Raw genomic sequence first — 16,867 nt, 5'->3', positions numbered from 1 at the left:
AGCCAGTGAGCGGGAACCGGTCTGTATGTGGGATCCGACCCCTCGGCGGGAGTGCCGCCGCGCTCCCAAGCGGCGCACTGTAGCAGTGCGCCACCGGGCCGGCCCCTTCCCCAGCTTTTAAGGTTGGTATTTTTCACTTCTTGCCGTAAACACTCAGTGAGGTGGTTGTGACATGCAAAAGAGCTACGCATTTCACACTGAAGAAAGTCCCTTCTTTAAGGTGGGTGAAATGTTTGGGGTGTCATTTATGAACTATCCTGGGATTTCCCAGGAGGTAGATAAGATTTTTTAAATTAAATATTTGTTCATGTCATTCATGTGATATCATTTCTTCTGCTGCATATTTTATACTTTTGCTCCTCAACGAATAGATGAATTCTCTCTACATAAGGGACAGGCATACATTTAGGAAAAACATATTGCCATCGGCTAAGAAAATGGTATCCGAAGTGATTTGGCTATCTTCATTTTCAGAATACGCTTATCATTTACCTGATGTTTTGTGACTGGTACTAAAATGAAAGACAGTTGATTCTGGTTTTCAACTCCCGTTATATTCTAGATCTTATCCATGTGCTGAGGGGTTTAGTTTAATGTCAAAATGCACTCTGAGTAGGAGTAAGGACATCTGTGTAAAGTGATAATTTAGACAAGAGTCTGTGGGATCTCTAGGTAGAAAGAACTAAGGAGCAGAGGAAAGGGTGTGATTCATGGGTGTGATCAAGGTGATAACAACACCCACCATTTGTCTTGGACTTTGCTGTTTCAAAGAACTCTCAAATACATTGTTTCATCTCGTGCATTCAAGCACACCTTCATGAATTAATTCAGCAGACCTCTACTGTCACCTATCTTGTGCTATCCTCTGTGCTGGGAATACAGATATAAATAAGAAATGCAAGCTGCCATCTCAAGGAATTTATAGTCTGTGAAAGAAGATAAGAGACTTAAACTAATAATTACAATTACATGTATTGAAACTTTTTATAGTACAAATAAATACAAAGTATTATGAAAGAATAATGAATGAAGTGATTCATCTGATTTTTTTGATTCATTTTTTCTCATTCGATTCATTTTGATTAGTCTGAGTTGAGTCTTGAAGTATACTATCCAGAGAAATTGGAGTAGTTCAGGTGTTGGGTAAGAGATAGACAATCCAGAGAAACACCTGTTGAGAGTCAAAAAAAAAAAAAAAGTTTATCAGAGCTAACGTGCATGAGGGGAAAAGCATCCATCCGTCTAAAAAGAAATTGTTGATCACCTACGTACTATGAACCATGAGCTGAGAAAACAAAGACAAGTAACACACAGTCCCATCCTTTAAGAAGCCTAGTAGGGAAAAGAGACATGGAAACAAATAATTGCTATATAGAGTTTATCGAGTGTCATAATAAGAGTACTAGTAGGAACTGGACTGGCAAAGAGATGAAGATACCAAACACCATTTGGCTGCTTCAGGAAAATCTTCATAGAGAAGAAAACCCCTGGTGAATTGCATACTGAAGAAAGACTTTGCCAAATAGGTAAGTGGGAATAGGACATTCATAGCAGAGTGACGAGTGTGTATGAGAAGCAGACAAAAACAATCAGCATACACACTAAAAGACAGGATCAGTGTGGCTTTAGCACAGATGCTGTGTGGGCACTGGAGAATGATGGGAAATGGGGCGGAGAGAGGGGTGGGGACCAGAAGACCAAAACTTTGGATTTTGTGTCTAAGGTAAATGGAACCCACTGAAGGGTTTTACATTAGGTGGCAGGAATGTAATCAGGTTTGCATTTGAAAAGATCAGTCAGGTGGATTGAGGTGCTAGATTCAGGAACAAGGCTAAAGGAGTGATTCCTGTTTAGAGACTTACAATAGCTCAGGTGACAAATGCAGGACTGAATTTAGGTAACAAGAGAGGAGTGAACAGGAGGGGTTCTATGCAGAGATCTTAGTGAGGTAGATAAGTCTTATGTGGGGGTACAGGGGAAGGAGGAATTTAGGCCAACATCTAGGTGAATAGTACTATCATTGATGAGAATAAGGAAAGGAGAAGGAAGGGTAACCATGGGGCACTGTCATCACACCGACAATGATGGAGGAGGAGACTCAAGGACCTGTCCTGGACAATTGATTAGATGTTGGCACCATTAAAGGAGCAGGTTCTGAAACTCACAATAAACTGGTGAAATAATTATGTCATATATTAATGTCTTTGCACAAATAGAGAAACTACAGCATAGACCTTTATAAGTGATCCACAACCCAGGTATCCCAACTCCTTGTCTAGTGACTTTTTCATTATGCTGTGCTGTGACTTTATTGTAATTCATCAGCCATTCCACTCGGTGAATACCTGAACTTAGAGGGTTCTGTAAAGGCAGCTCTGTTTTGGTCACTGAGTTAACTCATGGCTTCAACATGTGCAAGTGTGGAATACGTTCCCTGCTAAAACTTACAGACTTGATCAAGTAATTTTCCAAAATTGGCATACAAATATAATAATGAGATACTTATATATACTACTGATTTATTAAAAATAGCATTGAATTTCAATGACTAATCATTATAAAAATTGTTTACTAAAAAATTAACTTCAAAAAACCTCTTTGTCCTCTTTCCCTCTGAATTTTACAATTTAAAACCAATGGATATATGTACAGTACAGTTATGTGGAATTTTTTATTTATAAATTTCAACTACTACTTAAAAGAGTTAACTAGAACTATTCATCTAATAACTGAAAATGAATTCAATTATTTATAATGCAATATTTAAAAGAATTTAATGCATAAATTACTGTAATCTAATGATTATAATCTAATTTACTATAATCCAATACATTTAATACTAACAATTTTAAAACACTCTTCATGTACATTCCTATACTGCTAATGGCAGCTCCATCTCAACTATGAGATCTGCTAAATTTCAATAAATTTTAATTAATTTCAGTTAGTTAAAAATAAATTTAAATGTCAAAAATAGAAACTAAATAGGGATGATATAAGTTTTTTATACGTGGCAAAACATTGCATGTGATTTAAAAAAAATAATTTGCTATTTCAGTTAAATGTTTACCAAGAATTTTTATTTTACCCAAACTTAAGCCATCAAGTAGAATGATGCATTCATATTAATGTATTATTTTTTATGCCCATTCATGTAGGTATTTTAAAGATTCATTTATCTTTTGTTATAGGATTGTTTTTGTGTTAAGACATTACTTTTATTGAACAGTATTTCTTTTTTGTTTATTTGGCAATTGTTTTCCTTTTATTTTTTTCATTTTTTAAAATTTAATTTATTTTTAAATTTTTTATTGAAACATAAATGATGGTATATACCTGTGGGGTACCACACTGAAACCTATAAAACAGTATTTTCCATATTAGACAATAACTGGGAATGAAAAACAATAGAAAAATAATTCAGATTGCTATTATCCATATTTTAAAAAGCACTTTCCTGCTACCTTATCTGAAACCTATAAAACAGTATTTTCCATATTAGACAATAACTGGGAATGAAAAACTATAGAAAAATAATTCAGATTGCTATTATCCATATTTTAAAAAGCACTTTCCTGCTACCTTATTCAATTCTCTGGTTGCTTGGGTCCACACAAGGATGTTTAGTGACATCACAGGAAGGAATGATGTCACTCTTTTAATATTATGACTTAAATGTAGGCTTAAGCAAAAGGAACAGATGGGCGCAGGAGAGAAAAACCCTTGTTTAAATTAGACTGAAACCAGAAGTTGGCTCTGAATTGTAAAGTGTAATTAAAACTTTATTTTAATATACATTTCACAGTTTAAACATCCTAGGAAGAGCTTTTTACCATATGAACTTTCCAGCTGCCACACAGCACAAAAGAGTTTGCGTTTTTCATGTAAGACGATACACGGTTCAAGGAATGACAGCACTGAGGAGAGTGAAGATAAATCTCATAGACATGGCAATCCTATTTGTTAAAATGTCACATTTCATGGGAATGGTGTCAGAGTCATGAAAAATTGCTTTAAAAAAAAATTACTAGTGGAAGGCTTTGGTGGGTAGAATGTACTGAGTAGAATATATGACAGTGCCTTCTTTTGCACTGATAGTAGGCACATGTGCCCTTGCACTGATAGTAGGCACGTGTGCCCGGTGTCTCTGTTACAGTGTAATTTGGGATACTCAACAAATATCAATTACTACCATAACTTCATTGCATTATATTTGGCACTATTTACATACCTAAAAAAAAATTTGGTGCATTTCAGTTTGTCAAACATTTGCCTGGATTTCTTTTACCCTCCCCCCCTTCCTTCCTTCCTTCCAAAAGGTCTCACATTAGGAAGAAATCCATAGTAAGCAATAATTGGGGGGAGGGGGGGGATTGCATAATGCTTAAAGGGTTAAAAATAATTTTTCTTAACCCCTTTTGCCAAAAAACTTGGAGGTGGAAGTGACTTGCTGCAAGCCACACAGCAAGGATGTGCTGGTGCCAGAACTTGAAACCAGGCAACTGGACTCCAGCATCTCTCGTTTCTCCATTGTCCCCCATGTCACATTAATAAAAGAATGGCTGCTGCCAATGCCGTCACACAATTTCAAAGCTTTGGTGGGTAGAATGTACTGAGTAGAATATATGACAGTGCCTTCTTTTGCACTGATAGTAGGCACATGTGCCCTTGCACTGATAGTAGGCACATGTGCCCGGTGTCTCTGTTACAGTGTAATTTGGGATACTCAACAAATATCAATTACTACCATAACTTCATTGCATTATATTTGGCACTATTTACATACCTAAAAAAAAATTTGGTGCATTTCAGTTTGTCAAACATTTGCCTGGATTTCTTTTACCCTCCCCCCCTTCCTTCCTTCCTTCCAAAAGGTCTCACATTAGGAGGAAATCCATAGTAAGCAATAATTGGGGGGGGGGGATTGCATAATGCTTAAAGGGTTAAAAATAATTTTTCTTAACCCCTTTTGCCAAAAAACGGCTTTGGTGGGTAGAATGTACTGAGTAGAATATATGACAGTGCCTTCTTTTGCACTGATAGTAGGCACATGTGCCCTTGCACTGATAGTAGGCACGTGTGCCCGGTGTCTCTGTTACAGTGTAATTTGGGATACTCAACAAATATCAATTACTACCATAACTTCATTGCATTATATTTGGCACTATTTACATACCTAAAAAAAAATTTGGTGCATTTCAGTTTGTCAAACATTTGCCTGGATTTCTTTTACCCTCCCCCCCTTCCTTCCTTCCTTCCAAAAGGTCTCACATTAGGAAGAAATCCATAGTAAGCAATAATTGGGGGGAGGGGGGGGATTGCATAATGCTTAAAGGGTTAAAAATAATTTTTCTTAACCCCTTTTGCCAAAAAACTTGGAGGTGGAAGTGACTTGCTGCAAGCCACACAGCAAGGATGTGCTGGTGCCAGAACTTGAAACCAGGCAACTGGACTCCAGCATCTCTCGTTTCTCCATTGTCCCCCATGTCACATTAATAAAAGAATGGCTGCTGCCAATGCCGTCACACAATTTCAACCTAAAATGTATTCAAGGTTTGTGTCTCTATATCACTGAGTACTCTTTACAAAACAATGTAGATTTTCATGTAAAGTTTATCCACAGTTGTACCCAAGTGTGTGTATATAAATATATATAACTGGCTGTGACGATGTGTTTTAAAGTGTCTAGTTTTTACATTTTCCTATCTTCTGTCATAGTGAAAACAGAGGAAATGTCAGTGGACATTAGTAACTGGAAAAAGGGAAGTGTTATTAGTATATATTTTCTATAAAAAATTCTCATTTGCTTATCAGGCCTTTCCTTTGTTGTCTGAACTTATTTCTTTAATTTCCCTCTCTGTGGTTGGATCTGAGCCAAAATGACTGAAATAACTCATTTTTACAATACATTATGTACACACTATACATACTTTATAATGCACACTCATTCTTCTCAATGCATTCTATACATTATGCATATACATAATCCCTATAATAAACTGCTAAGAAATTCAGCACCTTCTTCCGAGGACACTAAATGTTGCAAGCCATTGTATGTGCATCACGTTCCAATTGTTCTTTTTAAAAATGCTACTACACTATTCAATGATATAAAGGTATTTTGCTCAATTTCAGTTTGCCAAACACAAACTTGGAGTTGTTTTTGAATGACTTCACATTAATTCACTAATATTCACAGGAATGAAAAGTGCACAGTTCCAAGGATACCACATAATTATTTTTTGTGGCTTTTCAAAGACAATCTTGAGGTTTGAAGTCACTGTAATTATAATTAAAGAAGCATTTTGAAGGCAGAGAGTGGATTGTTCTCTAGGCTACAGGCCAGTGTCTCGTATATGGTCATTAGGCACTCAAATATTTGTTGAATGAATAAATGAAGTGATATTCCATCCTCTTACTTCACTGAATTGGGAGCATTAAAAAATGTATCAAAATTGTACCTTCCAAGATTTGGGCCAATTTGGCATGAATGATCAGAGGCAAAGAGAATAAAAGGTGTGCTTGGCCTGTCCTTGATGCTTTCCTTTCTCGTTGTCTTTCAGAAACTCTTAGGTCAATTTCCTCTACTTTCCACAATGAGCAATATTTGAAGAGAGTTATGTGCTATTTTTCTACACTTAATTATCATTGTACCCCTAATCAAACTCTAGGCCCTGGATTCCCATCAAAGCCCTTTGGCTTGTTAAATAGATAACCACATAGAAAAAAGATTTAGGCATAGCACCTGTCTATTGCCTGTCAGGGGACTCAAAATTTATTAGTACCCAAATACCTGCCAGCCATGTTGTTTCACCCAGCTTTTGTTGGTAATGTAAGAATTTTGTCATCATAAAAATACCTACAGCTACTCTAATAGTACATTAAGGATAAAATCTCCTTGAAGACGAATGGCAAAAGGAATATCTGTGGGGTGTTTTTTTTCAATCACATATCGCCTGCATTAGATCTGGGGCCTTGGCAGTGCCACCTGGAAATGTGCATAGAGTTTTAACAGGTAGTAAAATTATAATAAATGAAAGGAAGAAAGGCTTTGTGGATTAAAAGACCAAACAGGAACACTTAAACACTGGTGCTATTTTTCCAATAAATGTTGACTTTGGGTGGCTATAGCTGTCAAGGGCAGCCCCCTGCAAAGTTCCTTAGGGTTAAATTCACAGCAGCCAACCCGCTCTTCAACAGGCCCATGTTTTATAAAGGGAACAGATGGTTAGGGGAGGGCCTAGACACAGAAGCAGATTTATCTTGTCAAGCTGTTATCTCCTGGTAAATGACCTTAAGCAGGTCACAATTGGTCACATGACAACAATGTGGTTCAGAGGTCTCCTAAGGTGATGACCATTTGTTAACTCTTCCCTTGCAGGGTCCTACTTACCCCTTTTGGATAGACTTGTAGCAATTTGTTGCTGTTGTTGTTGTGTGTGTGTGAGTGCGTGTGTGTGTGTGCCTGCCCGAATGTACAAATCCTAATGATTTTATATACTTTCAAAAATATTTAACTGCTTCAATGTGATTGTGGACATACTGGAATATTTTATTTTGGTGTTTTCAAATGATAGACATACTACTTCGAAGGAGAAACATAAACTGTTTTTTTTGTTGTTTGTTTTTTGGGGGGGTAGTCAGTGCTGAGTGTTCTAGCAGGGACTGCAAGGCTGAGCCATCACCCCCTTAACTTGTTACCTCACAACCACGACAGACTGTGGCTTTGGAAGCCTCTCCTTTATGTCTGAAAAGGCATGGTGGGAGAAATGAAATGATTTTCTGTTTTGTTTAGGTTTTTTCTCTGGACGCCTTGTTTTCAGGATGCTCCTCTTTTTTTGTGTCCTCTGTGCATTTTGTTGCATGAAATACATGCCCTTTTGTGATTTGTCCCTATTAAGGAAAGCTGAAGTCCTTGCCCTTTCAGTACAGATCAGACTGTGCACAGCCCAGCAGACCTCAGAGAGTCTGTGAAAGGCTGACCTAGTCAAACTTCAGCCTGACAACTGTCTTGCTGTGAACAGGCACTTCAAAGAGCTAACATTGCCTGCATCTGCCTCCCTGATTATTCTTTTCTGTTACTTTATTCGGTTTGTTTTTCCAAATGCACTAGTTTTCTCAAGCCATTTTCCCTGGTTGCCTCCCTACTGCAATGCCCCTACTTCTATGTATTTCTTTTTCAGGCACTGAAACCCTGAATAATCCCATAACATAGATACTGAGTGGGTGACTGCTCTAGCAATGGTCTTAGGATTTTCTAGGATGCTCTGAGTTTGTCTGATGTCAGGTCAACCTTTCTATTCAATTCTGAATCATTCTAGAGAGATACACTGAAATTGCAGCCCGTTGAAACCAAGTAAGATCTCTTTACTGTTTTAGAGAAAAAAATATATACCTGTGTGTGTGTATACCTAATACATATATGTATATATGTGTTTATAGATATACTGTATACATATATGTGTATCACTAGGAAATAAAGGAAACATTTCATTTTATGTATTGTTTGATTTTATAAGCAAGGAAATACTACTGTGGTATGAGTTAAGGTTTTCATTTTTCCAATGAAAGCTTATTTTCTATTCATGCCAAGCATAATTTTCTAACTAATGTACATGTCTAACTGTAAATAGATAGGGATAGGAAGATTCTTCTTTCAGAAGCATCTTGAGCCAGTTTCAAGCAATATGGCAGACTAAATGTTCACAGAAAACCTTTCCAGCACAGTACATGTAAAATGCTAAATAAAATTGAAGAGAAAAAAAATCATATTTTTAAATACTTGGTTGAGCTCGTGGGAAAGTGAGACTTGCTCAGGGGGACAGAAACAAGACAGCTAAGAAAATGAGGAGTAAGGGGAAACCCAGAGCTAGCATTTGCTTGGAGGGTTTTAATGAGCTGAGTGAAATAAAGCTTGGGCCTGAACAGGGTGGGAGATCAATTTGGAGACATACAAAGAGAATAGCCCCCTGACCCAAGGGCAACACCCTTATGAATGAACTAGGTAAAAATTTGGTCCACAGAGTTTTTGGAGATTATATGTCTTTCTCATCTTGTTTTCTGGTGAAAGGAAGGTAAGTTGAGGGAAAAAGTCTCCCTGAGAATCCACAACCATAAGCCTGTATTTGCTGAGTTTAGGGGCCGGAATTCATAGCATCTGTGTGGGTCTAAACCCCTCAAGTGTAAAATTTAACCAGTCACAGAAAACTTTGTGTGATTCCACTTATATAAGGTATCTAAAGTAGTCAAACTCATAGAGATGGAAAATAGAATGGTGGTTGCCACATGCTAGGGGGAGTAAATGTACTTAACACTACTAAACTGCACATTTCAAAATGTTTAAGATGGTAAATTTTATGTTATGTGTATTTTACCACAATTAAAAAAATTTTAAATTAAAAAAGTTAGTTTAAAGTAGTCCCAGATTGGTAGTGGCCCTTACTGCCTACCAGAAACAAATAAAACAAACAAAAAACCAGGGGGGCAGGGAGGGGGAAAGCCAGCAATCAGTAATTTCCAAGAAATCTGAGCTCACAACAAAAAATTTTATTTTAAAATGCAAGGAAATAACCTCATATGAATGAAAGCCAGAAGAACCAACAAAAAGCAAAAAAAAAAAAAAGATAGCAGAAATTAGATCCGTGAATTACAAGCTAAATGTGGTATGTTTAATATTTTTAAAGATTGAACTAAAAACATGCTGAAGGGAAAAGAAATTGTCAAAATTAACCAAGCATATTTGAAAAGTAACCAAGTAGAATTTAATAAACAAAAGAAAAACTATCATTCTGCATATTATAAACCAAATAGATAGGCTAAGCAACAGACTGATTCTGCCAGAAAGAGAATTAGTACATAGAAAGACAGAACTGAAGAAATTACGGCTCAAAGATGCAAATGGATGAAAAGATAGAAAAGATGTTAAGAGAGATGGAGGATGGGTAAGAAGACTGTACATATATGAAATTGAAGTTTGTGGTACAAATAAAAAAGAACCTGTGAATGAAGCAATATTTGAAGAGACAATGTCTGAGGTTTTTCAGAAACAATGAAAGACATATCCTTACATTCAGGAATCCCAAGGAATGCCAAACACACAATAAAAAGAAATTCACACTGGGAGAGATCATAGTGAAAATGCAGAATACCAGAGACAATGACGTTAAAAATATCCAGAAAGAAAAGATGGATTACTTCAAAGGAAGGACAATTAGTTTCAACTGACTTATCAATAGCAACAATGTATGTCAGTTGAAAATGGAAGATCTTTAAAGGGCTTAGAAAAAATAAATCTATGTTAAATAGAATTGTCTATTCAAATTAATAAATTCTGTTAAATTATCTATTATAAATTAAGAAATAAAGACATTTTCAGACAAAGAAAATCTAAACATTTACTTCCAACATAGACCCTCACTAAAGGGACTTTAAATGATGTACCCGAGGAAAAAAATAATAATCACAGAAGAAAGACCTGAGATGCAAAAGGGAACAGAGAGAAAAGAACATAGCAAACGGGAAGGATAATCTAAATAAACATCAACCATTTATATGTTTTATAACAACAAAATAATGTCTGATTATGATCATTGAGATTTTAAAAAAAGCAAGTAGACTCAATATTCTGAGAAAATTAGCATGTAACTTAGAGGGTGAGTGATTGGAGCTGAAAGATCCCAAGCTCCTTGTATTACTAGGAAGGATGGTAAAAACATTTACTAGATTTAAAATTTGTAAGTTAAATATACATGTTAAATTTTCTATTATAAACATTAAAATAATAGAAATAGCATATACACATTCCAAAGAAATAAAGGGGAAGATAGAATAAGGAGGGAAAATAATAAAAAGAAATCAAGAAGGGAAAATGATAACTATGGCAAAAAAATAAAACAAGTATATTAGTAAGCACAGTCGATGTAAATAAACTGAATGCATTTAAAAGACAGAGAATATCTGACTAGTAAACCCAAAACTAGCCACATGCATTTTATACAAGACATATCTAGACTATAAAAATTCTGAAAGTTGGAAGGTAAAATTTGGGGAAAAATGTAAGTGCGATACTAATGCAAAAATATATAGATACATTGATTTTGGATAAAACAGCCACTAAAACAAAAAGCATCACTCACATTACTAGATGTAAAGCAGCTCAATATATGTTGATATATAAGATCTAGGAAAATTGATCATTTATATGCTTGCAATATCATAGCTTCAAAATATATAAAGCAAAAGTTGAAATATGTACAAGAAAAAACTAAAAAGCCACCAAGATAGATATTAATATGTACTTCTCAATAATCAATAGGTTGAACAGTCAAAAAAAATCGGTAGAAATACAGAATATTTGAACAACATGATTAACAATTGTAGTCTAATGGACAGATATAGAACACATTTATAACTGCAGAACGCAATGTTTTCAAGGGTATAAGAAACATCCATAAAATTAAAAAGTATAAACTAGGGTTATACCCTTTTGTATGTATGACATACTTCACCATGTTTAAAAGATATCATCCTTATTTAATAAATATGTTACATATATTCTATATCATACAAGGCAATTTTATCAAATACATTGTTTTCAATTCAAAGGAAGCCTCTCAATATCTCACAGCAAATGGTAGAGTCAGGATTTAAAGATCTGTGTGGACCCAAAGACTCAAGTCTTCACATTCTGATGCACTACCTCTATGACCAGTGTCTAGAAACACCCCTCTATTTTATCAGTACAACCAGAAGGTTCCTGAAGATAGCCAAGTACTGATCTTGATACCGTCCCAGTTGTTGGAATCTACTTTACTTTGATGTTCCTGTTTTCCCTTTAATATTGGCTTCTCTGTTCTGCACATAACTACAACTTGTTTATTTTTTTCTGTGAAATAGAATTTTACAACATTTCTATTAAGAAGAAGCAGTGTTTTAATATACTCTGTAGGACTGTTAGTTTATTGAATAACAGAATGTCAGGTCTGATGATCAGGATTTATCCATTTGTTAATATGGCTCTATTCTGATATGCAAGATAGAAGTAACTGTAATATGTTATTAGTCTCATTGGTACTGTATTAATTATTTAATAAATTCAATCTAAAGACTGATGATGAGCCTTAGCAACATTGTTAAACTTATTCATAAAATTAAGAACAGCTAACATCTATCTATATAGTCATTTGTTTTGCTGGCCCTTATGCATCTAATGTAATATTTAGGGAGTTGAATGATGGACCCCAATAAGATATGTCCATGTTCTAACCCTTAGACCTTATCTGGGGAAAAGATCCTTGCAGATATAATTAAATTAAGGATTTTGAGATGAGATCATTATGGATTATCTGCGTCAGCCCTAAATCCAATGACAAATGCCCTTATGAGAAATAGAAGACACAGAGAAAAGAAAGCTATATAAAGACAGAGGTAGAAACCGTAATGATGCAGCTACAAACCAAGGAAAACCTGGATCTCCCAGAAATGAACAAGCAGAGAGGGATTTTCCCCTACAGCCTTTGGAGGAAGAGTGTTCTTGCCAATACCTGATTTCACTTGTCTGGCCTCCAGAACTGTGAGAGAATAACTGTCTGTTGCTTTAGGGTTATAAGTTGTTACAGCAGACATAGGAAACTAATACATAATACCACCAAACAAATACTACACTTATTCCTATTATTCTTTTTGATAGCATTTTCCAAAATTCAGATGATTCCAAATCACAACAAGTGACACAAACATGAATATGTGTATTTGTGATTTTCTTCTCAGTGTGAAACCATTGACTTTCCCTCCTTTTCTATCTACAGATAAATTTATCATTCCTACTACTGGCAAATACTGAGCAAGTGAAATTGTCAGCTACTGTGATATCACACCAACAGACAATAAGTGAAGTAGACGGTGACACCTCCTGTGAAGAGTTATAAAGGATTATGTAAATTAAAGGAAATGCCTTATGCAAAATACCTGGAGTACTATCTTACACACAGTAGGGACACCAAATGGTAGCACTGACTTTTATTAATGTCAGTTGTGAACTTTATAAATACTATCTTTCATGTAGTTAGTAGCTTTCTCTAGGTGATTAGTATTTTACTGATTTGATTACTGCTGGTATTTTTTATTGGATCATCCATGAATCATATGGTGGCTTGCACCAATTTGTAAGATAGCTTGCTTACCTATCAAGGTGTGACATAACTGTTTTGGAGATGTCTGCACCTGCTTCTTGCAATACTCGGATAATTTGAAATGGTGCACTTGGATTCCGTCCAGGATGGATAATAACAGGACAGCCAAGCTGAGCCTGGGCATGAGCCGTTGCCTGAAGAACCTTTCTTTCACTGTCAGTCAAAGGCCAGGAGCAGCCAATTTCACCAATAACACCACACTTGATACCGGTTCCATCAGCTCCATGCAGAATTTCATGAATAAGGACATCAGTAAGCTAAGGAAGAGTGACAATAAACATATTTTATAGACTGTGTAATTTATCAAAATAGATTAACCACAGTATGTGAATAAATTAAGTCATTCATTCTTTTAAAAATGTATTCAACACTCATTCAATTAATATTGGCCAACGAGAAAGGCATGTTGCTGGCCAAAGTGCAAATTCAACAAGTTATGCTAAATCCAGGATTCAATAATATCTTCCTGCGATGATTTAAAAAAAAAAAATTGCAGCTTTAAAGGTGCTGTAGGGGGAAAAGTGACTTAATGAAAGTACGTTCAGACTGGGAAAAAAATTCTATAATTTAACCTGGGGAACAGCATCTAGAACATGGAAAGACTGCCACTAAATCCATGTCAACTATATCAAATAATTCTTCAGCTCTCTCTTATTTATGCAGTCCTTTACCCTACTCAGCATAGCAAATTCACAGCACATAGCACGAATATTACACATTTTAGGTCATATGTATATTTACTGCTAAGAGTGGTTGGAAGAATGTAAATTCCCCATCATCAGCATAGTTCTCAAATAACATACATACATACATACATACATACATACATACATACATACATACATACATACATACATACATACATACATACATACATACATACATACATACATACATACATACATACATACATACATACATACATACATACATACATACATACATACATACATACATACATACATACATACATACATACATACATACATACATACATACATACATACATACATACATACATACATACATACATACATACATACATACATACATACATACATACATACATACATACATACATACATACATACATACATACATACATACATACATACACAAGTCCTGATTGGAAAATAATGCAAATGAAACTTTTTTCTTTATTTTATTTTTTATTTTAATTTTTAAATTTACTATTAGCATATTCATTCTTACAAATTGTGATATTTCTTTATGCCCTTCGCCTGACCTATCACTTCCCAAGCCCCCTCCCTCTCTCCCCCCATCTCTAGTATCCTCAAGTTCGTTCTCTCCTGATAGCTCAGTGTATTGCTGTGGTCTTTTCTTTCCTCCTTTCCTTTCCTTCCTTCCTTCCTTCCTTCCTCCCTCTCTCCCTCCCTTTTTTCCTAGGAGCCAGTTATGAGTGATTTGAAACACAAAATATTTTAAAATTAACTGATCCTTTGCAAAAACTGCAGCTGACATTCTATGTCTATCAAACAGGCAATGGAAGATACATATAAACATATAGATATATGTATGAACACGTATAGAAAGAAAGCACATATATGTGTTAAAACGCTTTGCAGCTTATTCTTCATTTTTGTCCCCCAAAGATAGACTTCCTTCTGCCAATTCTTGCTTAAGATCATATGACAAAAACAGGAGAAATGTATGAACACGTATAGAAAGAAAGCACATATATGTGTTAAAACGCTTTGCAGCTTATTCTTCATTTTTGTTCCCCAAAGATAGACTTCCTTCTGCCAATTCTTGCTTAAGATCATATGACAAAAACAGGAGAATGGATTTTCTTCCACGTCTCCTGTTTTGTAAAAGGAGAAGGAAACATATTTGCAAATGTGCCAAGTGTCTGCCTGCCAAGTTTCACCCTACAGTGAATTTTTATTGCTGGTTATTATAAAATCCAGGAGAAAAAAATCCAAGTTGCATAACTGAAGCTTATAATGGAAAAGTGAGGTTTGCAAACATATTGGTACCACTACTGAGCCCCAATAAGATATATAGAAATCTGAGTATCAACAAATAGGTTTTTCAATGGCCAGTACATTGAGATATCCTTTCTGGACACTTTTTTCTTTATGAAATGAAAGTTACAATTTGAGTCCTGATTGGCAGATGTCTTCTCTGGCTAGCAAATTTCTGTAGCATGCCCAGTTACCTCTGACCTAATGGCCTTTCCAAAGTTCTGGCTATTCTGAATTTACAGACAAATATCATCAGAGAACTTAGGTCTTTCTACCTGTTCCACTGACATGGCTCTGGTCTCTGAAGAGTGAGTTGCATCCACATAAAACCCAGCTCCAGATATGATATGGACACCAGTCTCTTCGGCAAGCCACTTCAATGTCTGCACATCTCGGCTAATTCCAGAGGTCGTGTTCTCTACCAAAGCTCCTCCACCCTGAGCTTTAAAATACAACAATTCTTCCTTTATGGCTTCTGTCTCTTGATTCAACTGTAGGTTCTCTTTATGGGAATAAGGGTTTCTCTGAATCCAAAATAAATTTTTCATCATGATAGGTTCCTTAGAGATAGCTTCATGGCATGGAGGAGGTGGGTAGAAACAGCAGTCAAAGGTCATTGTCAAATGTTCATGGGTAAGGGTACGGCCCAGTTTGCTTGGCTCCACGAGGCCCAGAACAGTCTGGACTTTCCCACGTAAGCAAGACATTTTTGATGGTACTACCAGGAGATGCTCAAAAATGAGTGTTTTCTGGAAAAAAGAAAGCAAAAGTCAGAAAATTTAATACACATGTACATCCTGTCCATAAGGGGTGGGAGGCTGTGAGAGGATACCCATGTAAGAAAGAGAATCAATGAAACTAGAAATATAGTCTCAGTTATCATCCTGCCAAAGTCAGTTTGTCCCCACCACTGCTCTCAGTGACATGTGTGATGTTAAATGTCCCCACCACTTCCACTGGGACTCCTATGCCTCATTTAGTCTCAGCCTCATCTACTGGAAATATTTCTTGATATTCAGTTCACATTTTTCTTTTATTTAATTTTATCTCATTAGTCATAGCTATGTTTTTTGGATAATTCAACAATAATGTTCATTAAAAAAACTCTCATAATCAATAACTTACATCAAAACCAGCCATACCTCAGTACTGTCATTTGTCATTTTTCAACTAAACTAAATATACTGAGGCTACTAATTATTCCACTATTCATTTGCTACTCAAGTGAGCAAATTTTTGATGAAGGTCCACAATGTGTCCAGAAACTGTAGCTATAAGGAAGCACATGACAAGGTCTCTCACCTGCATGATTTCACAGATATGCCCCCAAAAACAAAGGGGGGAGCCCATGTAGGTTTAACCATGAAAAAACAAAAACAAACAAACCTCTCCACTTGAGATGTTTTATTGTCCAGGGCACACAGTCAGAAAAGCACACTTCAAAAATACTTAAAAGCAAAAATTCTTAGTCATAATGAAAGCGACTGTGATTTACTGAAACTGAAATCTGCTGTCTCTAAAAAGAGCAAAACCTCTGTGTTTATCCTCTGTTTACTTTCATTTGCAACACAAATCAAGTATTCACCAAATTTCCTTCCATGACGACAAGAACTTTATTCCAGCATTTCCATCGGAAAGTACATTTCCTAAATGAAGGCATGTGACTTGTAAAGAAGGCACTGCCGAAAGTAG

General features: G+C 35.8%; 1 protein-coding gene across 2 annotated transcripts in view; it reads right to left on the bottom strand.

Annotated features, from left to right (window-relative positions):
• PTER (phosphotriesterase related) overlaps positions 1-15,918 on the bottom strand; it is a 33,028-nt gene extending 17,110 nt beyond the window's left edge. The window contains exons 1-2 of one of the 2 annotated variants that reach the window (XM_008567725.1): positions 15,451-15,918; positions 13,182-13,447 (exon numbers count right to left, since the gene is read on the bottom strand). In XM_008567725.1, coding sequence (XP_008565947.1) covers positions 13,182-13,447; positions 15,451-15,882 — 698 coding nt within the window. In that variant the 5' untranslated portion in view covers positions 15,883-15,918. The remainder of the gene's footprint in view (positions 1-13,181; positions 13,448-15,450) is intronic. The other variant, XM_008567726.1, reaches the window with a different exon arrangement.
• Between the last annotated feature and the right edge of the window lie 949 nt (positions 15,919-16,867).

Source organism: Galeopterus variegatus, unplaced genomic scaffold (assembly GCF_000696425.1).
Source record: "Galeopterus variegatus unplaced genomic scaffold, G_variegatus-3.0.2 Scaffold339, whole genome shotgun sequence".
Classification (NCBI taxonomy): Eukaryota; Metazoa; Chordata; class Mammalia; order Dermoptera; family Cynocephalidae; genus Galeopterus; species Galeopterus variegatus.
The sequence above is the reverse complement of the archived record's forward strand: the minus strand, read 5'-3'. Positions and strand labels throughout refer to the sequence as shown.